This window comes from Canis lupus, chromosome 28 (assembly GCF_003254725.2).
Source record: "Canis lupus dingo isolate Sandy chromosome 28, ASM325472v2, whole genome shotgun sequence".
Taxonomy (NCBI): Eukaryota; Metazoa; Chordata; class Mammalia; order Carnivora; family Canidae; genus Canis; species Canis lupus.
Genome location: NC_064270.1, coordinates 32,010,966 through 32,028,729, shown reverse-complemented (window position 1 = coordinate 32,028,729; position 17,764 = coordinate 32,010,966). Strand labels below are relative to the sequence as shown.

At 52.7% G+C, this 17,764-nt stretch overlaps 1 protein-coding gene across 18 annotated transcripts in view; it reads right to left on the bottom strand.

The window, feature by feature from the left end:
* TACC2 (transforming acidic coiled-coil containing protein 2) overlaps positions 1 to 17,764 on the bottom strand; it is a 212,078-nt gene that overhangs the window by 70,416 nt on the left and 123,898 nt on the right. For 2 of the 18 annotated variants that reach the window (XM_049103393.1, XM_049103394.1), the window contains exon 1: positions 8,771 to 8,920. The exons of the other annotated variants lie outside the window; for them this stretch is intronic. In XM_049103393.1, the coding sequence (XP_048959350.1) occupies positions 8,771 to 8,838 (68 nt within the window). In that variant the 5' untranslated portion in view covers positions 8,839 to 8,920. Of the gene's footprint in view, positions 1 to 8,770; positions 8,921 to 17,764 lie in introns of those variants that run through there. 18 annotated transcript variants of the gene reach the window in all.

Here is a 17,764-nt window from a genome sequence, read left to right as displayed (position 1 = left end):
CAAATGGCCTATGTCTAGCCGATTCCCTCTCAGGATGAACAGGGAAAACAGCGACCCTCTTTGGAAACTGATCTTTAGAATATCCCTGAGGAGACGGAAGGAATCAGAAAAAAATGACACTTTAGAGCAAAGACACAAGCTAAGACTCAAGGGAAGGCCAGGGCCACGGGCCGACAGCCCATCACTTTTATTCCCAGATAAATTATCCACTGCATCCCTCTGGAGAGAATATTTGCAATGTAAGCTACTTCGCTGCCCTGGAAAGATGCCCTGATCCATGCTTATCAAATAATTCGGTCCATCTTAAAATATATTTTTTAGCAAATTGGAAGTTAACGGGACAGAGATTAAAAATGACTACTGGACTCCCTCTGAATAAAGACCAGCACGAAAGGCCCAAGTGGTTGTTTCACAAATGATGTGCTTGTGGGATCTGAAACAACCGTTCTGTTAAGAATAAGCTCCCTGTGACTTCTAAGATCCTGATGTCTCAGCTCTAAAATTCTCAGATTCTGGGTCTCCATCAACACCTGGGGGTAAGTGAAGCCTGGATGCTGACAGCAAACCGGCCCCAATAGGGTCTGGGTGGTCAGCTGCACAACAACACAGAGCAAACTGAGGCCAGGGGCTGCCGCCACCACTGCCCAGAGCCAGAGGCTGCTGCTGCCTCTGCTTAAGGACAAAACAGAGGAAACCATGGAAGGGGCAAACCCAGAAACAGCCTTCTAAATCAGGAGGGCTGGCAGGTGCAAAACAAGCTCTGGGAAGTCCCACGACCCCAGCAGGTACTTTCCTACACAGCCATGGGATGCTCAGTGCAGAAGACCCACCTTCCTGGCCCTTGGAGCTATTCTCCTTTACAAAGGCAAAGAACACGGAAACGAAAGCAATCCACTGCTGTCCACACCCGCCACCCCAGCCTCCTCATAAGCCTCTGTAGCTAAGGCAGCAGCCACCTGGTCCACCCAAGAGGAGCAGCTTCCCAGGTGGAAGGAGATGAAGGCAGGCCAGAGACTCCAGCTGAGAGATGGCCAGCGCCAGCGCTGAGCGGAGCAGAGGGGAGCTGGGCGCGCAGTCCTCTAAGAGGAGCAAACCATGCAGGAGGAGAGAAGGGGAGACAGTAGGGCTGTGGTGCACAGGAAGGAGACAGGCTCCAGTGTCACCAACCGACCTGCCATCAGCTGCAGGCTTCAGTGTGCTTTCTTGGGATGCTCTGGGCAAGAGCATTTAGGCAGTGTCACGCTTCCTGCACCCAGTGGCACTGGCAGGCTCTTGTGACACCACATGGTAGTGACAGGCAGGCAGAGTACTGAGCTGGCTTGTCCCCGTGGCCATGCGTCCAGTCCTCAACGTGGGGCCCATAGAACCTTACCACCCGAGGTCCAGCCAAGCCTCTCCCCACCCCTCCGAGTTCCTGGTTGCAGGGCCCCTCTGCACAGCTCAGTGTGGAGCAGATGTGCCTAGGAGTAAGACTCATTCCATTCCTGTGCCAGTAAGACTCATTCATCTCTCCATGCATTTATTCACTCAACAAGATCCTTACTGAGGACGTACTATGTGCTCGGCGTTGTGCGAGATACTGGGGACAAGCGTAACAAACAGAATGCTCTCGGGTTGCTTCCACGCTGATGAGAACAGTTAAAAGAGACACATCAAATAACTACAAATGCACAGAGTGTTACGAAGAACTCATACACGAGAGGGAGGCAGAGCCGCGGTGTCCCACACAACTGCCTCTGGCCAGACGTGGCTATTTCAATTAAAATTTAACATCCAGTTTCTTGGAGGCACTGCACACATTGCGAGTGCTCAAGAGCCACACGCGGTTAGGTGGCTATCATCCTGGGCAGTGCAGATTATAGAACTTTTCCATCATCCCCCAAGGTCCTACTAGACAGCACCAGAGAGTAACAGCAGGAAAAGCCATCGAGAACTAAGCTGGAGGAGGAGCCAGCCAGGCCAGCACGGCGCAGGATGCTTTGTGGACAACCTACAGTGTGTGCAAAGGCTCTGAGGTAGTTGAGCGCTGCGTGTTCCAAGGCGCTGATGGGTGATCAGTGTGGCAGGAGAAAAGCTGGCAAAGGGAGGTGGGAGGGCCATCCTGCAGACCCCCACGGGGAAGGGGGGACACAGACACAGGGAAGGGCCACGATCCAGTCTGCTTAAGGAAGAAAGAAGGAGAAGGAAGAGAAGACGAGGCTTCACTACGAGGTGTCCGGATGGAGCGGCTGGCTGGCCGGGGTGCCACGTGCTGAGACAGGGAGCTGGGGTGGGACTGGGTTACTTTGTATATACGTTTTTTTGTGTTTGAGAGAAGGTAAGTCATCAGTTCAGTTTTGGACACATTAAGCCCGAGCTCTCCATCAGAAAGCCCAGCAGAGATACGAAGTAAGCAGCTGGATGTGCGCAGTGCTAAGAGGAGAGGGAACCGTATCAACCAGAGCGCTCTTGGTACCTAACAGTACTGGAGTCCGTGAGACGTCTTGGGGAGAGCAGAGAGAGACAAAGAAGGTGGCCCAGGCCAAAGACTTGAAGACCCCTGTGCTCATGAATGGTCGTAAGGGTAGGGGACACGGATCCCAGAACTACACCAACCAGCTGTATGACCGGGGGGGTCAGCAAACTACAACCAGCTACCTGTTTCTATAAGTAAAGATTTGCTAGAACACTGGTTTACCAATTGTCTATGACGGCTTTCACACTTGAACAGCAGAGTTGAGTTCTTGCAACAAAGACCAGATGGCCTGCAGAGTCTAAAATACTTACTCTTCAGGCTTTGATAGAAAAGGTTTGCTGAGCCCCTGATTTAAACTATCCAGAGGCCTCAGTTTCACCACCTATAAAATGGGAGTGGAAGTGCCTGTCTCATAGGCTTAAGAGATATATCATTTCTATAATGGAAAGCACCCAGCACACACAAGTTTCTGCTAAATCTAGTCTACTCTGCAGAGGGCTACAGAACTTCTCACTCTTGGCTTTGACACTGCAGCATCCAGCTCCGTTCCCGTGTTTGGGGATGCAAACAGCACCCACCTGCTCTCTAGAAACAACTGCTAACGTGAATCTGTAATTACAAACAGAACCAGTGTCATCTGAGCGATTGTTTCCAGCTCAGGATGCGTGTGTATGAGCAAAGCTAAGTCAGCTCTTCCTGGCCAACCAGGCTCCCCCTAAGACTCCTGTCCAATCAGAAACACAAGTATTGGTCCATGAACAATGGGTTTTCATGGAGCAACTGTTTACAATGCCTAAGTCCTCATCATTAATCTTAAGGGGAAAGGATGGAATTATTCAGCATCCTTTGCTTACCCAGGAATTCGGGCCCCGGCTCAGGCAATCCATCTGGCAAGAAGAGCCAATCATATCTCAAGCTAAAGTGGTTCCTAAGCAACCAAAGATACAGCCAGAGAAAGAGACCATAGACTGTGGAAAGAAACATGGGGTTAGGGGTCAAGGGTCAATGGGGAAAGAGTGGTCCAGACTTTACTGTCACAGCTGTAACGCTCACCCGCAGTCACTCCATAAATATGCCAGTCCTGGCTGCTCACCCTCCCATCAGTGGGCACCCCATCCCAGGGCCCCAGCAGAAAGGGAAGGCATGATTCCTCAGACAACCGGCAGCTACCTGGAGGGCCTTGGAATGTTCTTGGCCTTGAGCTCACCTTAGAGAATGCCTACTGGTAAACCCCAGAGAGAAAGTAGTAAAGGGGAATCCCTGGGTGGCTCAGCGCTTTGACGCCTGCCTTCAGCCCAGGGCATGATCCTGGAGACCCAGGATCGAGTCCCACATTGGGCTCCCTGCATGGAGCCTGCTTCTCCCCCTGCCTGTGTCTCTCATGAATAAGTAAATAAAATCTTTAAAAAGAAAAAAAAAAGAAAGAAAAACAAAGTCGTAAAGGGCCTGTTGTGACAGGTGCCATGCTGGAGATATCTAGAAATGACAGCCGAGGAAAGGACCTGCTATGGACTCTGTTTGCGCTCCCCCCAAATAATCTATACATTGAAACTAATCCCTGGTGTGATGGTATCTGGATGTGGGGCCTTTGGGAAGTAATCAGGTCATGAGGGTGGAGTCCTCGTGAATGTTATCAGTGCCCTTAAAAGAAGAGACAGGTCCCTCTTTCTCTCTCTCTCCCCATTGCCCCCCAGCCTCCTCTCTCTCTCCTCCTCCTTCTCCCTCCCTCTCTCCTTCCTACCACAAAAGGACCAAATCTCTGTTCCTTTTCTGTGGTCAGGGAAGCACTGAGGGCATAACCATCTATCAAACCTGGAAGGGGGTCCTCACCAGACACCAAATCCATCAGTGCCCTGATCTGAGACCTTAGCCTCCAGAACTAAGTGTCTGCTCTTAAGGCCCCTGGCCCCCCATCAGTGGTATTTTTGTCTTAACAGACCCGAACTAAGACAGCACCCAGGCTGTCTCAGGACTCAGGCAACTCCCACTGCATGAATAACTGCAGTTATTCAACATTAGGGGGAACAAACTACTAATTTTGCCCAACGCTAATATCCAACGTGAGAAATGTTTCCAGAGCTGAGCAGCCGTCTGCAGCCCGCATTAGGGATGCTGTCATTTAAGCTAAATGACTGAGCCAAGGGTCACCTCCAGAAACAAGGCTTTGAAAGAGAGCCACTGAGGCCTAAAGAGAAATTCCTGTCAGGAGCTCCAGCAGCCCTCTCTGGCCCCTTCTGAGCTACTGAAATGCCAGCAATTTCCAGGCACCCCATGTCCCCACTTTTGCCACAGTCCGATGCTCCTGTCTTCCGAGTCTTCACAGTCATGGCCCTCCCTCTGAGGAGCCCTCCTGAGGTGACGGGGTGGGCAGAACCAGAGTCACTGGGCCTTCTCAAGAGCTACAGACAGAGAGAGAGGATTGGGGGCCACAGGAGAAAGGAAGGGATCAAGGCTCCGCTTCCAAGTCTGTGACCCAGATGGGTGCAGAGGTCCAGCCCCCTAGAGGGGTGGCGCCCACGAGTGCTCCTGCCTTGGTCACTCTCTCAACTACTGCTTGCATCGCAAAGCCCGGGCCCAAACTCCTCAATATTCCCCCAGTGTGCTCTCAACCCATTCTTCCATCCTGGCAGATGCCACATCCTTCTCTTAGTCCGAGCCTGACCCCTCCACTGTGTACCTGCCACTTTCTATAAACTTCCCTTCCTCTGCCTCCCTGCTCACCACCCACCAGAGGGACTCACCACCCACCAGGGTGCCTCATCACCCACCAGAGGGCCTCACCACCCACCAGAGGGCCTCACCACCCACCAGGGAGCCTCACTACCCACCAGAGGACCTCACCACCCACCAGAGGGCCTCACCACCCACCAAGGCGCCTCATCACCCACCAGGGAGCCTCACCACCCACCAGGGAGCCTCACCACCCACCAAGGCGTCACCACCCACCAGGACCTCACCATCCCCCAGGACAGGCTACCCTGGCTTTGTCACATTTCTCCACCCGGCCTGGCCCTCCTACTCTGATCTACAGGGGCATGGGTTCCCCTAGTCGATCATGGATCATCGATCAGCATCCATTATCTGATCATCGGGGAGCCTGGGAACAGGGAGGCAGGCTCCAATCAAACAAAGAGTAAAATACTTCACGCTGCTCCACTTAGCAGAAGGCCAGCCGCAAAGGGGCTGCTGCGGAAGGAAGGCAGGAACGGCAGATCTGAGGCAGATCTGATAGATGGCAGGTCTAATCAATAGCGGAGACCACACTCACTCTAGCACTTCCGGTCCCTTCCCTGCACTTCCCAGCGCTCCAGGCGGGGAAGGGAGTGTTTTCTGCTGTGGATGTCTCCTCTCCCCGCTATCCCTGCTCTGTTTGGAAACAGGGGCTACTGCTGCTCCCAGAACTTCCTTCCCAGACAGGAAAGAACCAGCCAGAGAAGTGGCCAGAGTTCCTCAGGGACCAGGATGGAGAGAGGACTTAGCTAGCTCAGGGCTTCTCAAACTTTCTCAGTCTACAGCTCACCCAGCATCTTTACAAATCTTTGGTTAAAATGGAGATCTGGATCCAGCCAGTCTGGGTTGGGGCCTGAGATCTTGCATTTGTAAGAAGCCCTTAGGGGAAGCTAAGGCAGCAGTTCTGGGACTACCCTGGGAGGAGTCAGGAAAGGGTTAATGTTTGAGCCTTCATCCCTCAGCCCCAACTCCCAGCCTCCCAGTGCTCTACCCCTCCAGGCTTCAGGCTTCTACTGGCCACACAGGAGACTCAGGACTAGGGTCTTATCCACCCCACCTCCACCCCCACTCACTGACCCTACTGTGCTCTGTACAGAGTGAGGTCACCAGCCAGGGCTACAAGAGCCACCCAAAGGCACCCAAAACCTGAAATCAAGAGGAAAGAAATCCTGGAACTAAAAAAAATCCAGCAGGCACTTCCAAATCATCCTGCCTCCCTCTGTCTTTGGGTTTCACTTTTCCACATGGACCCAACTCAGGTCCAACTCTCACCTTTCAGGGGAAAAAAAAGGAAAATGGCCTAGATTTCCCCGTGTCATGGACGGTATATCAGCAGGTGTGCACCCCAAGTCCATCTCCACCCCCGCAACCCTGACAAATAGGGAAAGGCTCTTTTTCACCACGGACCATGTGCTTGCTACACACTTTTGTGTATTATTCACAAGCACACATTTTTAGGTGCATGGAAACACATACTATCATGAAAGGCCTGTGCCTGTACAGAATAGGGGTCCTCTCTTAATACATTTGTTAAAATCTCTGGACTGGAAGTGAGCAACTCTATACTAGAAAAACAAGCCCTTGTTATTCAGATGCAGAGATGGGATTTTAGAGAATAGTTGCTGGGAATGGCACCAGCCCCAACCAGTCCCTCTCCGTTTTTAAAAACAAAAAGGTTAGGGGGATGGAGAGTGGGATCTGTGAATGAGTAAGAGGACTATCCTAAAGATCACTATTTAGAGACATTGCAGAAGTAGCAGTTCAGTGAGAGACGCCTCAGGCTGGTGCATAGGGACCAACTCAACCATGCAATATTGATAAGCAGCTTCCAGCACAATGTGGCCAATCAACCTGGACTTTTATTGAAACACCACTATCCCCACAGGGCAGTACCTCGGGGCTTTCTCCAAAAACACAGCTTCTGCCTAAAACAGAATCTCCCCAAACTCAGCCCTCAGCCAACAGAATACTGGTTGTTTGTTAACTCCGCAGGGAAAGAGGGCGGGGATGTTGGGGACTGGTGAGCTGAATTTCCAATGGCTGAAGAGCATATTTTCCCAAACATGCGGTCACATTGTCTCTTCTAAGTCTCGTAAGCTCTTTGACAGGCGTGAGTCCTGATACCTGCTAAGCTGGTGACTCCCACTGATTAACCAATTTCCGGTTTAGAGACTTTTAATACATAGGTTGAGATTGTTCTTTTCTGCCTAGGCTGGAGCCTTTCATGGTGGTACGCATTTCCACGCATCTAACAATACTACACCCGGACGAAACACAGGGTAGGCGTAGTCCAAGGCCCACGGCATCAAAAAAAGGAAAAAGTCTCCAGCTCGATGTGCCTCCCGTGGTAAGATGACGCTTTCCCAAGCTACAAGGATGAAGACAAATGATCAGTGCACACCTGCTCCTAACTATGGTTCGCTGCTAAAGAGACGAGCCTAGAAAACCATGAGGCTCAGCCTAGCATTACATCACCGCACGGAGACAGCTCCTCACTGAAGCCCAGGCGTGGGGACCAGTGAGGAAGCCCCACATGGCACTCAGTCCCTACTACAACACACAGACCAATCCTGGCAAATCTTCTAATCTACACATCAATGGCTCTCAGGATCCCACCACTTTACCTACTTCCCCACCCCCAAGGCCCCCCCCCCCCCCAGTACTCTATTTGAAACACATTCTTCTCTTTGGGAAAGCAGAGTAGGTAAGGCTGGGATGTGGAGGCCCACTCGGGACACAAGCCTGAGCTGCTGGAAGGTGCCCCCCGCCCCCGGCAGCCAGATCTGCTCAGTGAGCCCCATCCTCCAGACACGCCTGGAAAGGAAACGGAGAAAACCGTGCAGAAATGCCAATTCTAACGGACACCCATCCAGGATAAGGGCCACTTCTGAGCACACCGGCTCTGTGGTTTAGAGAAAAGATCGGATTCCTGAATCAATCAATGCACAGCCAAACCCTGCTTGGACCAGTGGACCAATGACGAGACTTCGGCTGGCTTCACTAATAATAGCCAGCAGCCTTGTCCTCGACAGTGTTCAGCAGAGTGAGTATGGATGCCTAGGCTAAGAGGACTGAATGTCTCCCAGCCTCGATCCACGCCATCTGCCCTGCCACGCGACTGGCTGCCCCTAAACCGGTCTGTCTCCATGGGCACCAAGCTGCCACACTTAAGGGTTCTTCCCAAGAGGCCGTTGTTGATGCCCGGCTGTTCCCTGGCAGGAAATACCACTGTGCTGGGGGGGGGGGGTGCAGAGTTAAGATGCTCATGGCAGGGAGCCCCGGAACATGCAGTGGGCTGCTGAACACCTGAGGTCCAATGCCCCGGGGTCATTTTTGCGCCCCCACCCCGCCCCCGAGGAGGGGTAGTACCCTGGGGCTACCAGATGCTCTTTGCAGAGGGAGCATCAAATGCTGGGGGAGCAGCCACCAGGCGAAGCCGTGCAAGGCTGCCGAGAATTCTGGGCCAGCCGCGGCTCGGGGCTGCAGCGGCAGCAGGAGAGGCGACACTAACAAAGCCCGGGCAGCCTCGCCTCCTCCCGGGGAGCGGAGGGGGGGGCTCCGGGCCGGCCCCCGCGGAGCACTTACATTGCCTCGGAAGCCTCCAGGTTCGGGTCGCTGGCTGGGACTGGCTGCAGGGACTGCGACCCTCCCATCCTCGCTGCGCCCTGGCGAGCAGACTAGCCGCGAGCGGGGCCAGCGTCCTGGCGCGACTCCTCGAGCCGGGGGCCGGGGCGGACCGGCCGGCGGCCGGGGCTGCTGCACTGCAGATGGGAGCAGCCGCTGGCATCCGTGGCGGCGGCGGCGGGGCGGCGGGCGGCGGGAGCTGCGGCCGAGGGGCCGGGGAGCGAGCGCGCGAGGGAGCGAGGGAGCGAGGGTGCGCGCCTCCCAGTGCGCGCGAGCGCGGCCGTGCGCGGCTCTGCCCGGGGGCGCGTGCGAGCGCGAGCGCGGGGTGGTCCAGGCGGGGCTGCTCCTAACCCCGGCGGCCGGCTTCTGTGTGCCACTCGGTGATGTCATCACCGCCGAGCAGCCCCGACGCCCGCATCTGCACAAAGCTCCCCCGCCGGCTCCGGATACGGGGTGGGGGAGGGCGAAGACCCTCCCTCGGCACCCACCCACGCAGCCTCCCCCAGCCTCGCCCCCACCGCCCCCCATTGTGTGGCTTTGAAATGCAAATGAACGGCGCGCTGGGGAGCCCCCCGGCCCCCCCCTCCCCTCGGAGGCAGGGGCGTGGTGGTCACGGCCGGGCGGATGCAGAGAGAAGTGGGGGTATTCTCACCCCGGAGGAAGGGAATGCACGTTCCCGCCCCAGCCTGCGTGTGCAAGGGGAGCCGCAGGTAAACAGGCTGCGGTGCGCAGTGTGCAAGACGCGTGCGGTTTGCCGCTGCCCGCTTCTGCCTCCTTCAGGCCGGCGGCCGGGCCTGGAGCCCGATGAGCCTCATCCCTGCTCACAGCGAACCCAGGCCCGGCCTCCAGTGTGCTCGCACCATCGGTGGAGGCTGCGGGGTGCGCAAGGTGGAGAGAGAGCAGCACAGGGCCTGCAACCCCATCTTCGCCCACCAGTTCTCTACGGGGAAGCCCTGAACAAGGGCTCATCGGAACCAGAGGCCAGGCGAGCTGGTAAGCCCGCAAGGTGTCCAGGGAAAAGGCAGCTTGCCGTGACCTGCATCAAACGGCCCATCTCTGTGATTCCAAAAGCACCCCATGCCCTGCTGAGGGCAACAATGCCCACCCAGCCAGCCCAATCCCCCACCTAACAACAGGTACCTCAGGAAGGTTCAAGGCTTGGGCTCCTGGGCCTTCTCACCAAAAGCTTCTACAGAAAGGTTTTACCTCTCACAGGTTCAGAGGTTCAGGGCACACCTGGGGGCCTGACCATTTGCCTCTGCTCTACTTTCAATGCAACTGTATTCTGAGCTCCGAAGGCAGACTGACAATTGAATTAAAGTGAGTCCCTGGGGCTAAGTTGAAAACCCTTCTACACTTTACCTCGCAGGTCTTCACCCCCTGGTGCAAGCTTAAAATGCATCTAAACTGTGGCCAAAAGAAAAATAAAAGGAAAACAGGACTGCTCAAAGCATTTTCAAATTTCCTCCAATACACGGAGAGTGTTTTCTCAAACTGTGGCAAGGATGTTTGGACAGGGACTTTTGAGGTTGCAGCTCAAAATGTCAGGATGGTTCTAAACGTCGTGGTGGGCTGATGTTCTTCTGTGCCTGTTTAAGATCAGTGTCAAACAAAAAGCCAGAAAAATCCAAACTCTTTCCCAGGACACATGAAATTTCCAGGAAATACTGAGACTTTTGCATTTCCATGAAGATGGCTGATGACTGTGTCAGTCTCCTGGAGAGTCACCATCAGGGTGGCCTGGTGAGGCTTGCTCCAGAAAGCGTCCCCGGGGAAGCCATCACTCACTGTCAGGGCAGGGTGTCATCTGGGGGCAGAGATCTTGTGATATGTTGGCCTCCAGCACCTGAGGGTTGGTTTCCCCTCAGAAAGCAGATCTCTTGGGTCCAGTGGGCAGTTGGGAGTCCAAGCCACCACATTATGTGGAGCTGAAACTTTCTTTCATAAGCACTAACGTAGACTTAGTTTTTTGAGGAAAGTGACCCCTTCCCTGGGGACGGAGAGTATGGCCTTGAGCCAAAGTTGGCAGAACCACAATCAGAACCCATCTGCTTTTTTGTTCATGACACATGAAAGCACGGAACAATCCAAGAGTCCTCACCCTCAGCAGGTAGGGGTTTCCTGCAAAAGCAGGAGAGAGCTTTGAAATGAGCTGGGAATTCCAATCTTGACTTCTTTCTCATTATGGGGTCGCCTAGAGCCAACCGCTCAACCAGCCTAAGTCTCTGCTTCCCCAGCTGGCAGAAGAGAGAAAGCATCTACTTTGCAGGGTATTGGGAAATTAAATAAAATTTTACATATATATATATATGTATATATATATATATACACATATATATACACACACACACACACACACACACACAGTCCCACGAGCCGGCCCCTAACTGGTGCTGTGCAGTGCTAATTTTCTTTCCTTCTTTACGAGAAGCATTTTCCCCTAAGTAAGTGCCATTAAGGAAATGAGGAAGCAGTAAAATGAAGTGCTTTGATTTAGAACCCCAACAACTCAAATGTCATGACACACTGATACTTCACTTACGCTGCCACCAACTCCGTGATGCCTACAACACCACTGAGAACCAGGGGAGAGACCAGTGCTACGTGGGGCCTGGTGATGCCACGGAATACCGCACGTGACGAGTTGCACAGTGTGCTTACACAAGAGCTTCTCACGCCCTCATTCGGGACCTCTTGATGCTCAGTTTATACATACTTAAAACATATTTGCTCATCTAGTAATTCAGCCAACAGAAAAACGGAGGGAGGGAGAGTATTCCAGAAGACAAGGGCTTGCCACGGGTTGCAAATGTGCTTCCCCCACCCCCTTCTCCCTCTCCTCCAAGTGAGGACACGGCAAGAAGGCTGTCTTCTGCAAAACCAGGAAGATGGCTCTCGCTGAGAATCCAGCCACACTGTCACCCTTGCAGCCTCCAGAACTGAGAGCAGTACGTGTTTTTGTTTGTGCCCCCCAGACCACATTGGTTTTTGCTACAGCAGCCCATGCTGATCAAGATAAGGTGCTGAAGATACACAGATAGGACCAAGAGGACCGGCTGACAAGAAGCAAATAGACAAACTGTTCAAGTCAGACCAAGGGAACCCGAAACCACGGTCCAGGGCCCTGTGACCTCGTATCAGTGCTCCGTGGAGCCCTGGGTTCTGGTCATCCACAGGGACCGCTCATGACACAGACACCACCCCATACACTGCACTCCTGCCTGTCACTGCCCCCCTCTTCCTTGCCTCCTCCCCGTCCCACCCCAAATCATTCCACAAAGGTTCAATCATGGGTTCGCACAGTGAGAAAGCACAGATTCCATCTGGAATTACTAAAATGCATGCAGTTAGTGCTCCTAGCGCTTGCTCCCCCAGTACTCACACTGCACTGAGCACCGCCTCAGGCCACGATCCGGGCTGAGGCTACATATGCCATGTCACGGCTCCCCTCTGCTGACTCCGGGCCTTTCTCCCAGAAGGGGCTCCCTTCGCGTGGCCCAGCTGCCCCTCCCTTCCTTACCACCTCTTCATTCCCAGCCCGTTCTCCAGACTTTACCCTGGCTGCCCCAAGCAGAACATTTCCCCTCCAGAGCAAGCCAGTAATCTCTGGAACTTCTAACTGGGGCTGCAATGAGATCCTAAACTCAGCCCCTCTTGGGGCTTTTGGACCATAGCACATATATTCTGGGACCCTGAGGGCAGGCTAGGCCCACTTAGATGGGCTTTACTACCAACCCTCCTGGTGACATCTCCCAGACACCCTAGAAACCTGGGTAAATCAAGGGGTGCACCCATCATTTGTAACACAATTAGTAATTTAACACATCTTAATGCACTTGCCATGTACCCAGCCTGTAAGTGTTTAATGAGTCTATCAAATCTCTGTAACTGAGAGATAAATTATATGGTAGAGATTAAATCCCACCAAGGTCCAAGGGACTGAGCCACAGTCCAGAAGGGCGAGCAACGTGAAGCACCTCTGACAGCCCGAGACAAACTTGAGCGGCTCTATCTTTGCCTGTGGCCTCAGAGAAGTCTCCAGTTGCCATAGCAGCCACACTCTCCAAACAGGACCAACGGACCCCTGCACTGCTAATTAGCCCAAGCACACACACTGAAGAAAAGTAGGTCAGATCACAGAAAAAAAACCCATCTGGAGAGCACTAAGAATGTAAACACAGATGGAGAATGGCCCGGGTCCTGTTTCTTTAAGTCCCCGGTCTTCACCACCGTCCAATACCTCGGGGTGGGGCCCGGCGGGGAGGCTACACGAAACCATGTGGACCCTCTCTTTCAGGAGTCAAACTTGAGCCAGGCTCCATCTGACAGTACCATCAACTGCCTGCTTGCAACTTTCTCCTCCGCCCAAGGCCCCAAAAGTCCAACCCCTGTCTCAGTACTCTGTGCTCCCTGCCCTCCCCCTAGGGTTCCACCCAGTGGCAGCTCTTCCATCTCGGGCCTCCCATGTGGCCTGAGTTCAGCACCTACATGTGAACATGACCCTGAGACCAGCAGGTCCAATGAACAGGACCAAGTGTGGGCAAGAGTGGCACACTTCAGGCACACTCCCCGCCAGGTTTTACAGATCTAAGATCCTCTTCCATGGGCTTTGGAGACACATCTCTCATGTTACACAACCTTGCTCCAGAAGCTGACAGCGGCCCAATTCCATATCCTGGCCTTGATCCTATGACTCGCTCCACCCTGTCCTTGAGCAGAGCCAGGGTCCTTCCTGTGACCGCAGAGCCGAGGAGGTGCCCCACCCCACCTTTCCCAGTTCTCTCAACGCCTCCTGGGGTATCAGTCCTAGCTCCGGGTCAGTTCCTGGGAGGGTCAGTCCCGGCAGGCCCTCAGACTTCTCTCAACCACTGGCACGTCGGAGCCTTGGCACTTTCTCATCCTATTCATCCCACTTTTTCCATGTGCCTGCACCTGCACTCTGCTTTCCAGCCATGCAGCATGCCCTACATGCAGCCAGGGCTCCATAAACATATGGGGATGACACCTCAGAGGGCGTGGGAGGAGGTCCTGGCAAAACTCTTCAATTATCCGGGGGCGCCTGGGTGGCTCAGTCGGTTAAGCATCTGCCTTCGGCTCAGGTCATGATCAAGCTCTGCATTGGGCTCCCTGCTCAGTGGGAAGTCTGCTTCTCCCTCTCTCTCTTGCTCACTCTCTCAAATAAATAAATAAAATCTTTACTTATTTATTTATTTTTAATAAAATCTTTTTTTTAAAAAAGTCTTCAATCATCTGATGAACAGAGAAAGGGGAGAAGACTAATGGGTTTCTTTCATTTCTGGGGCCAGAAGAATCTATTCATCTTCTAGACTCCAACGTTCAACCTCACATCCTCGCCCTTAGGAGCCAGAGTGGTTTCCTCAGGCTGAAGCACAAGCTCAGATAAAATCTCATCTCTTCCAGGAAGTTCATTCCCTTTCTTCTTTAGAAAGGGCTGATCTACTGTATGTTTTCCTTGCCACCTTCACCATATCCTACCCATGAGACCTTCCAGAGTTCCTTCCAAGCAAAGACGGCTCCAAACACTACCCTTTGTGGGGTAAGTCCTTTCAATTCTGTCATGATCGAGAATGGAGGTTGAGGGTTTTACTGTCGCACCCAGAGAGGCACCCCAAGATGTGCCAGAAAAGAAAGAGAGATGAGACACACTTTTACTTCAAAATTAAGAATGCAGGTTACAATGTTAGTCTTTGCTTCCTACAAGAAGGCAGGCAGGCAGGCTGGTGTGGCAAACGCTAGGTCTATGCAAAACTTTAAGTTAGTGCCCAGAAGTCTCATCACATGGAGGAGGAATCAGTAACATAACGCCAAGTCCAAGAAGACGAAATAAGAGCCTCAACATCCTTCTGTCTTTACCGAATTCATTCAGCTCATTTGAGATGGAAATGCAGGAGAACTCCTGGGATCACTTTTTAGGGAACAGACCCTACCTAAATTTAGAAAGCACTTAGGCTTGCAATTCAAGAGACCATAGAAGAAATTCAGCTAGAAAAGGTGTATGGAAGCCAGGAGGGGTAACGTTATTCCGGAAGTATTTGTTGGAATAAGCTTGGCCCTAAGTTTCCCGACAGCCAAAGCGAAAAGGGCAACAATCGTGATCAGTCACAGAATTCATAAAACCCAGCGGGTTCGAAAAAAAAAGGAAAAGGCCACTCCATGGATGAGCAGGTGTCCTGTGACTGACATTCTCAACCTATTCTCCCCTGGGTCCTCTGCCAAGAGACCCTTCTGCCAAGGTAACATCAATGTCATGGGGCGGCTTCTGCAGGCAGAGCAGTGACTACTCAGCCCCCCGCCCCCACCCCCAGGCACTCGGTAACATCAGAAAGCCAAGAAGTTCCCAGAGGACAGATTTCCAGTTGCTCCATCCCGAGGAGAGCGTCCCCAGCATCTGTGTTGCCACGGCAACAAGGTTATGGAGGAGGAAGCAAGGATCAGCCTGATGGGGATGATGGGCCAGGGAGCAACCACTTACAGACTCGGTCCTCCCCTCCCACAGGGAAGGAAGCCCTCCTGGCTTCAAAGTGGCCACCAGTTGTCTCTCGACGACCATCAGGCAAATACCCCGTGCTGCCAACTGCAAAGGAAGCTAAAACCTGGGGGAACACGCAGGACACCCTAAGTCAGAGAAACCGATTCTGGAGAAGCCGTGACAGCCGGCCATCGGTGAACCACCAGAGGGGATCGGAGGGACGAAGAAGGAGACAGCTTCGAAGAGGGAATGTCAAGATCAAGATGCTGAGAGAAGCCCTTCAGAAAACTCTTAAAGCCCTCATGGGTGTATGGAGAAGGGACTCGCGTGTGAGGGGAGGAACTCGCAACCCTGAAACTCAGGCAGTCACCCAGGGCTGGAATGCTTTGTTCGTTCTAAAAACTAGCATATGGTAATCATGACCTCCTACATCTTGTTATATATACAACTAACCATTTTCATAATTTCTCATTTCTTTCTCAAGGTAAAGTCACAGCTAAACCCTTTCCACGCTGTTACCATAAGACTTTGACTTATTGGGCACCTGGGTGGCTCAGTGGTTGAGCGTCTGCCTTTGGCTCAGGTCGTGATCCTGAGTCCCGGGGTGCCAGGATCGAGTCCCACATCAGGCTCCCCGCAGGGAGCCTGCTTCTCCCTCTGCCTCTGTGTGTGTGTGTCTCTCGTGAATAAATAAAAGAAATAAATAAAATCCTCAAAAAAAAAAAACCTTTGATTTATTACATGGGTTCATTTTAAGTGGCCTTTCTCAGGTAATAAAGGTAATAACTGTCTTCGGATAATCCAGACCTGTTCCTCTGACTAGTTTTATAAACTAGGTTTAAGGTCATAGGCAAAAACAGGGTGGTCCAAGGTGGACGTGGGTCAAATAAAACTCTGACCTCCAATATTCAAGCTCATACTCAGGAATAAAGTCAAGTTTCACTCAAACTTGGGAAGAAGAGAAATAATTGACGTGCCTGGACCAGCCGCCTTTCTTTCAGATCAAGAACACAGCCAGTGGTATCCACCTTTCTTCTCAGGGAAATATTTCCAAGAACAGAAAAGTCTGTAAGTACTTTTCAGGGCCTGTTAAGAGAGATTAAATACCGTATTTGGTTCGAAGGTTGATGTGTTAATCCACTGAGTTCCTCTAGAGCTTATGCTGACTGGTTTTAGAGGCAACTCGGTGGGGGTGGGGGGGGCAGATCTTTTAAGAAAAACAAGCAGGTGTAAACAGAGATGGGACCTCCCAGCTGCCAAAATCAGCAGCAAAGCAGGTTTCTTTTTTTTTTTTTCTTTTTTTTTTTTTTTAGCAAAGCAGGTTTCTAAGGCCAGACTGGAGAAACAGGTTGAGAACATCAGGTGCCCCTTCTGCGTGGGGAGAGGGTTCCTCCCCATGGCTCCAGGGAGGCCTTTTGGGGTGGCAATGCTTCCAAGATGAAAACACAAACAGGCACGTTCAGAAGCTCAAGGTGTCTTGCTCCTTCCCTCACTGGAAACAGAGAGCGGGTCCTGGTGAGGTCCCTGGCCGGAGCAGCGGCCCCTCACCAGGCAGGCCACCCGTCAGCTAGTCTGGGGGGCATTACTTTCCACGCCTGAATAGCAGTGACACCCAGCCTGCCATGGGGCTGCCCTACTTGGGAGCAGCGCAGTGAAAGCCAGGAGCTGAGGACCAGAACTGCTGACTCAAGGCTCCAGGATAGAACAGAAATCCAGAACGGCTGGGCCAGAAATAGCACCCATGAGCACCTACTAATAGCATAATTAGCATAACGTTTGAGGAGACAGTGAACGAGTAAGTGCGTGGGTGTGAGTGTAGCGACATGCGTGTGCACAGATGTGCCTGCGTGCACAGATATGCATGAGCTCATGTGTGCATTACCCAGCCCTAAAAATATTTCCCTTTTCATGACCATCCCAGTGGGCCTGTCTGTGTAATTCCCCCTGTACCCTGTCTAGTCGTCACTGTAACTGTGTCTGAAGATAAGGGATTATTTTCCCTAAATACTCCGATTTTTAGGAATTGATTTGTCCGTGTGAAGCCAATCTTGCCGTGACAACAGACTGACCCAATTCCTGCCTCCTCCCGCTGGCTTTAAGGAAGCGTGGGAGAGGCACCACCACGTTTCCTAGCAGCTCTCAGAGGCTGCTTACGGATTCAGTTCTGACGCAGCGTAAGTGCATATGGTACATTTACATGGTTTTGCATCTCGTTAAGTTATTAATCCAGAAAGAGATGAAGGGTTCCTGCTTTGTGTGAGCATTTCCACCATGCGGTGACAGCCCAGCCTGGGACACATGCCTCCGATCGCCCACATGGGGTGGCTCCTTTGTTTCTGGGAGGCCAACTTCTCTCTCCAAAAGGGCCTGCTCTGACCCCTTCATCCTAGGGTAGTACCCCCACCCCCAGCATCCCCAGCATCGTTTCTCCTTAAGAAACAAGTCTGAGGGGTGCCCGGTGGCTC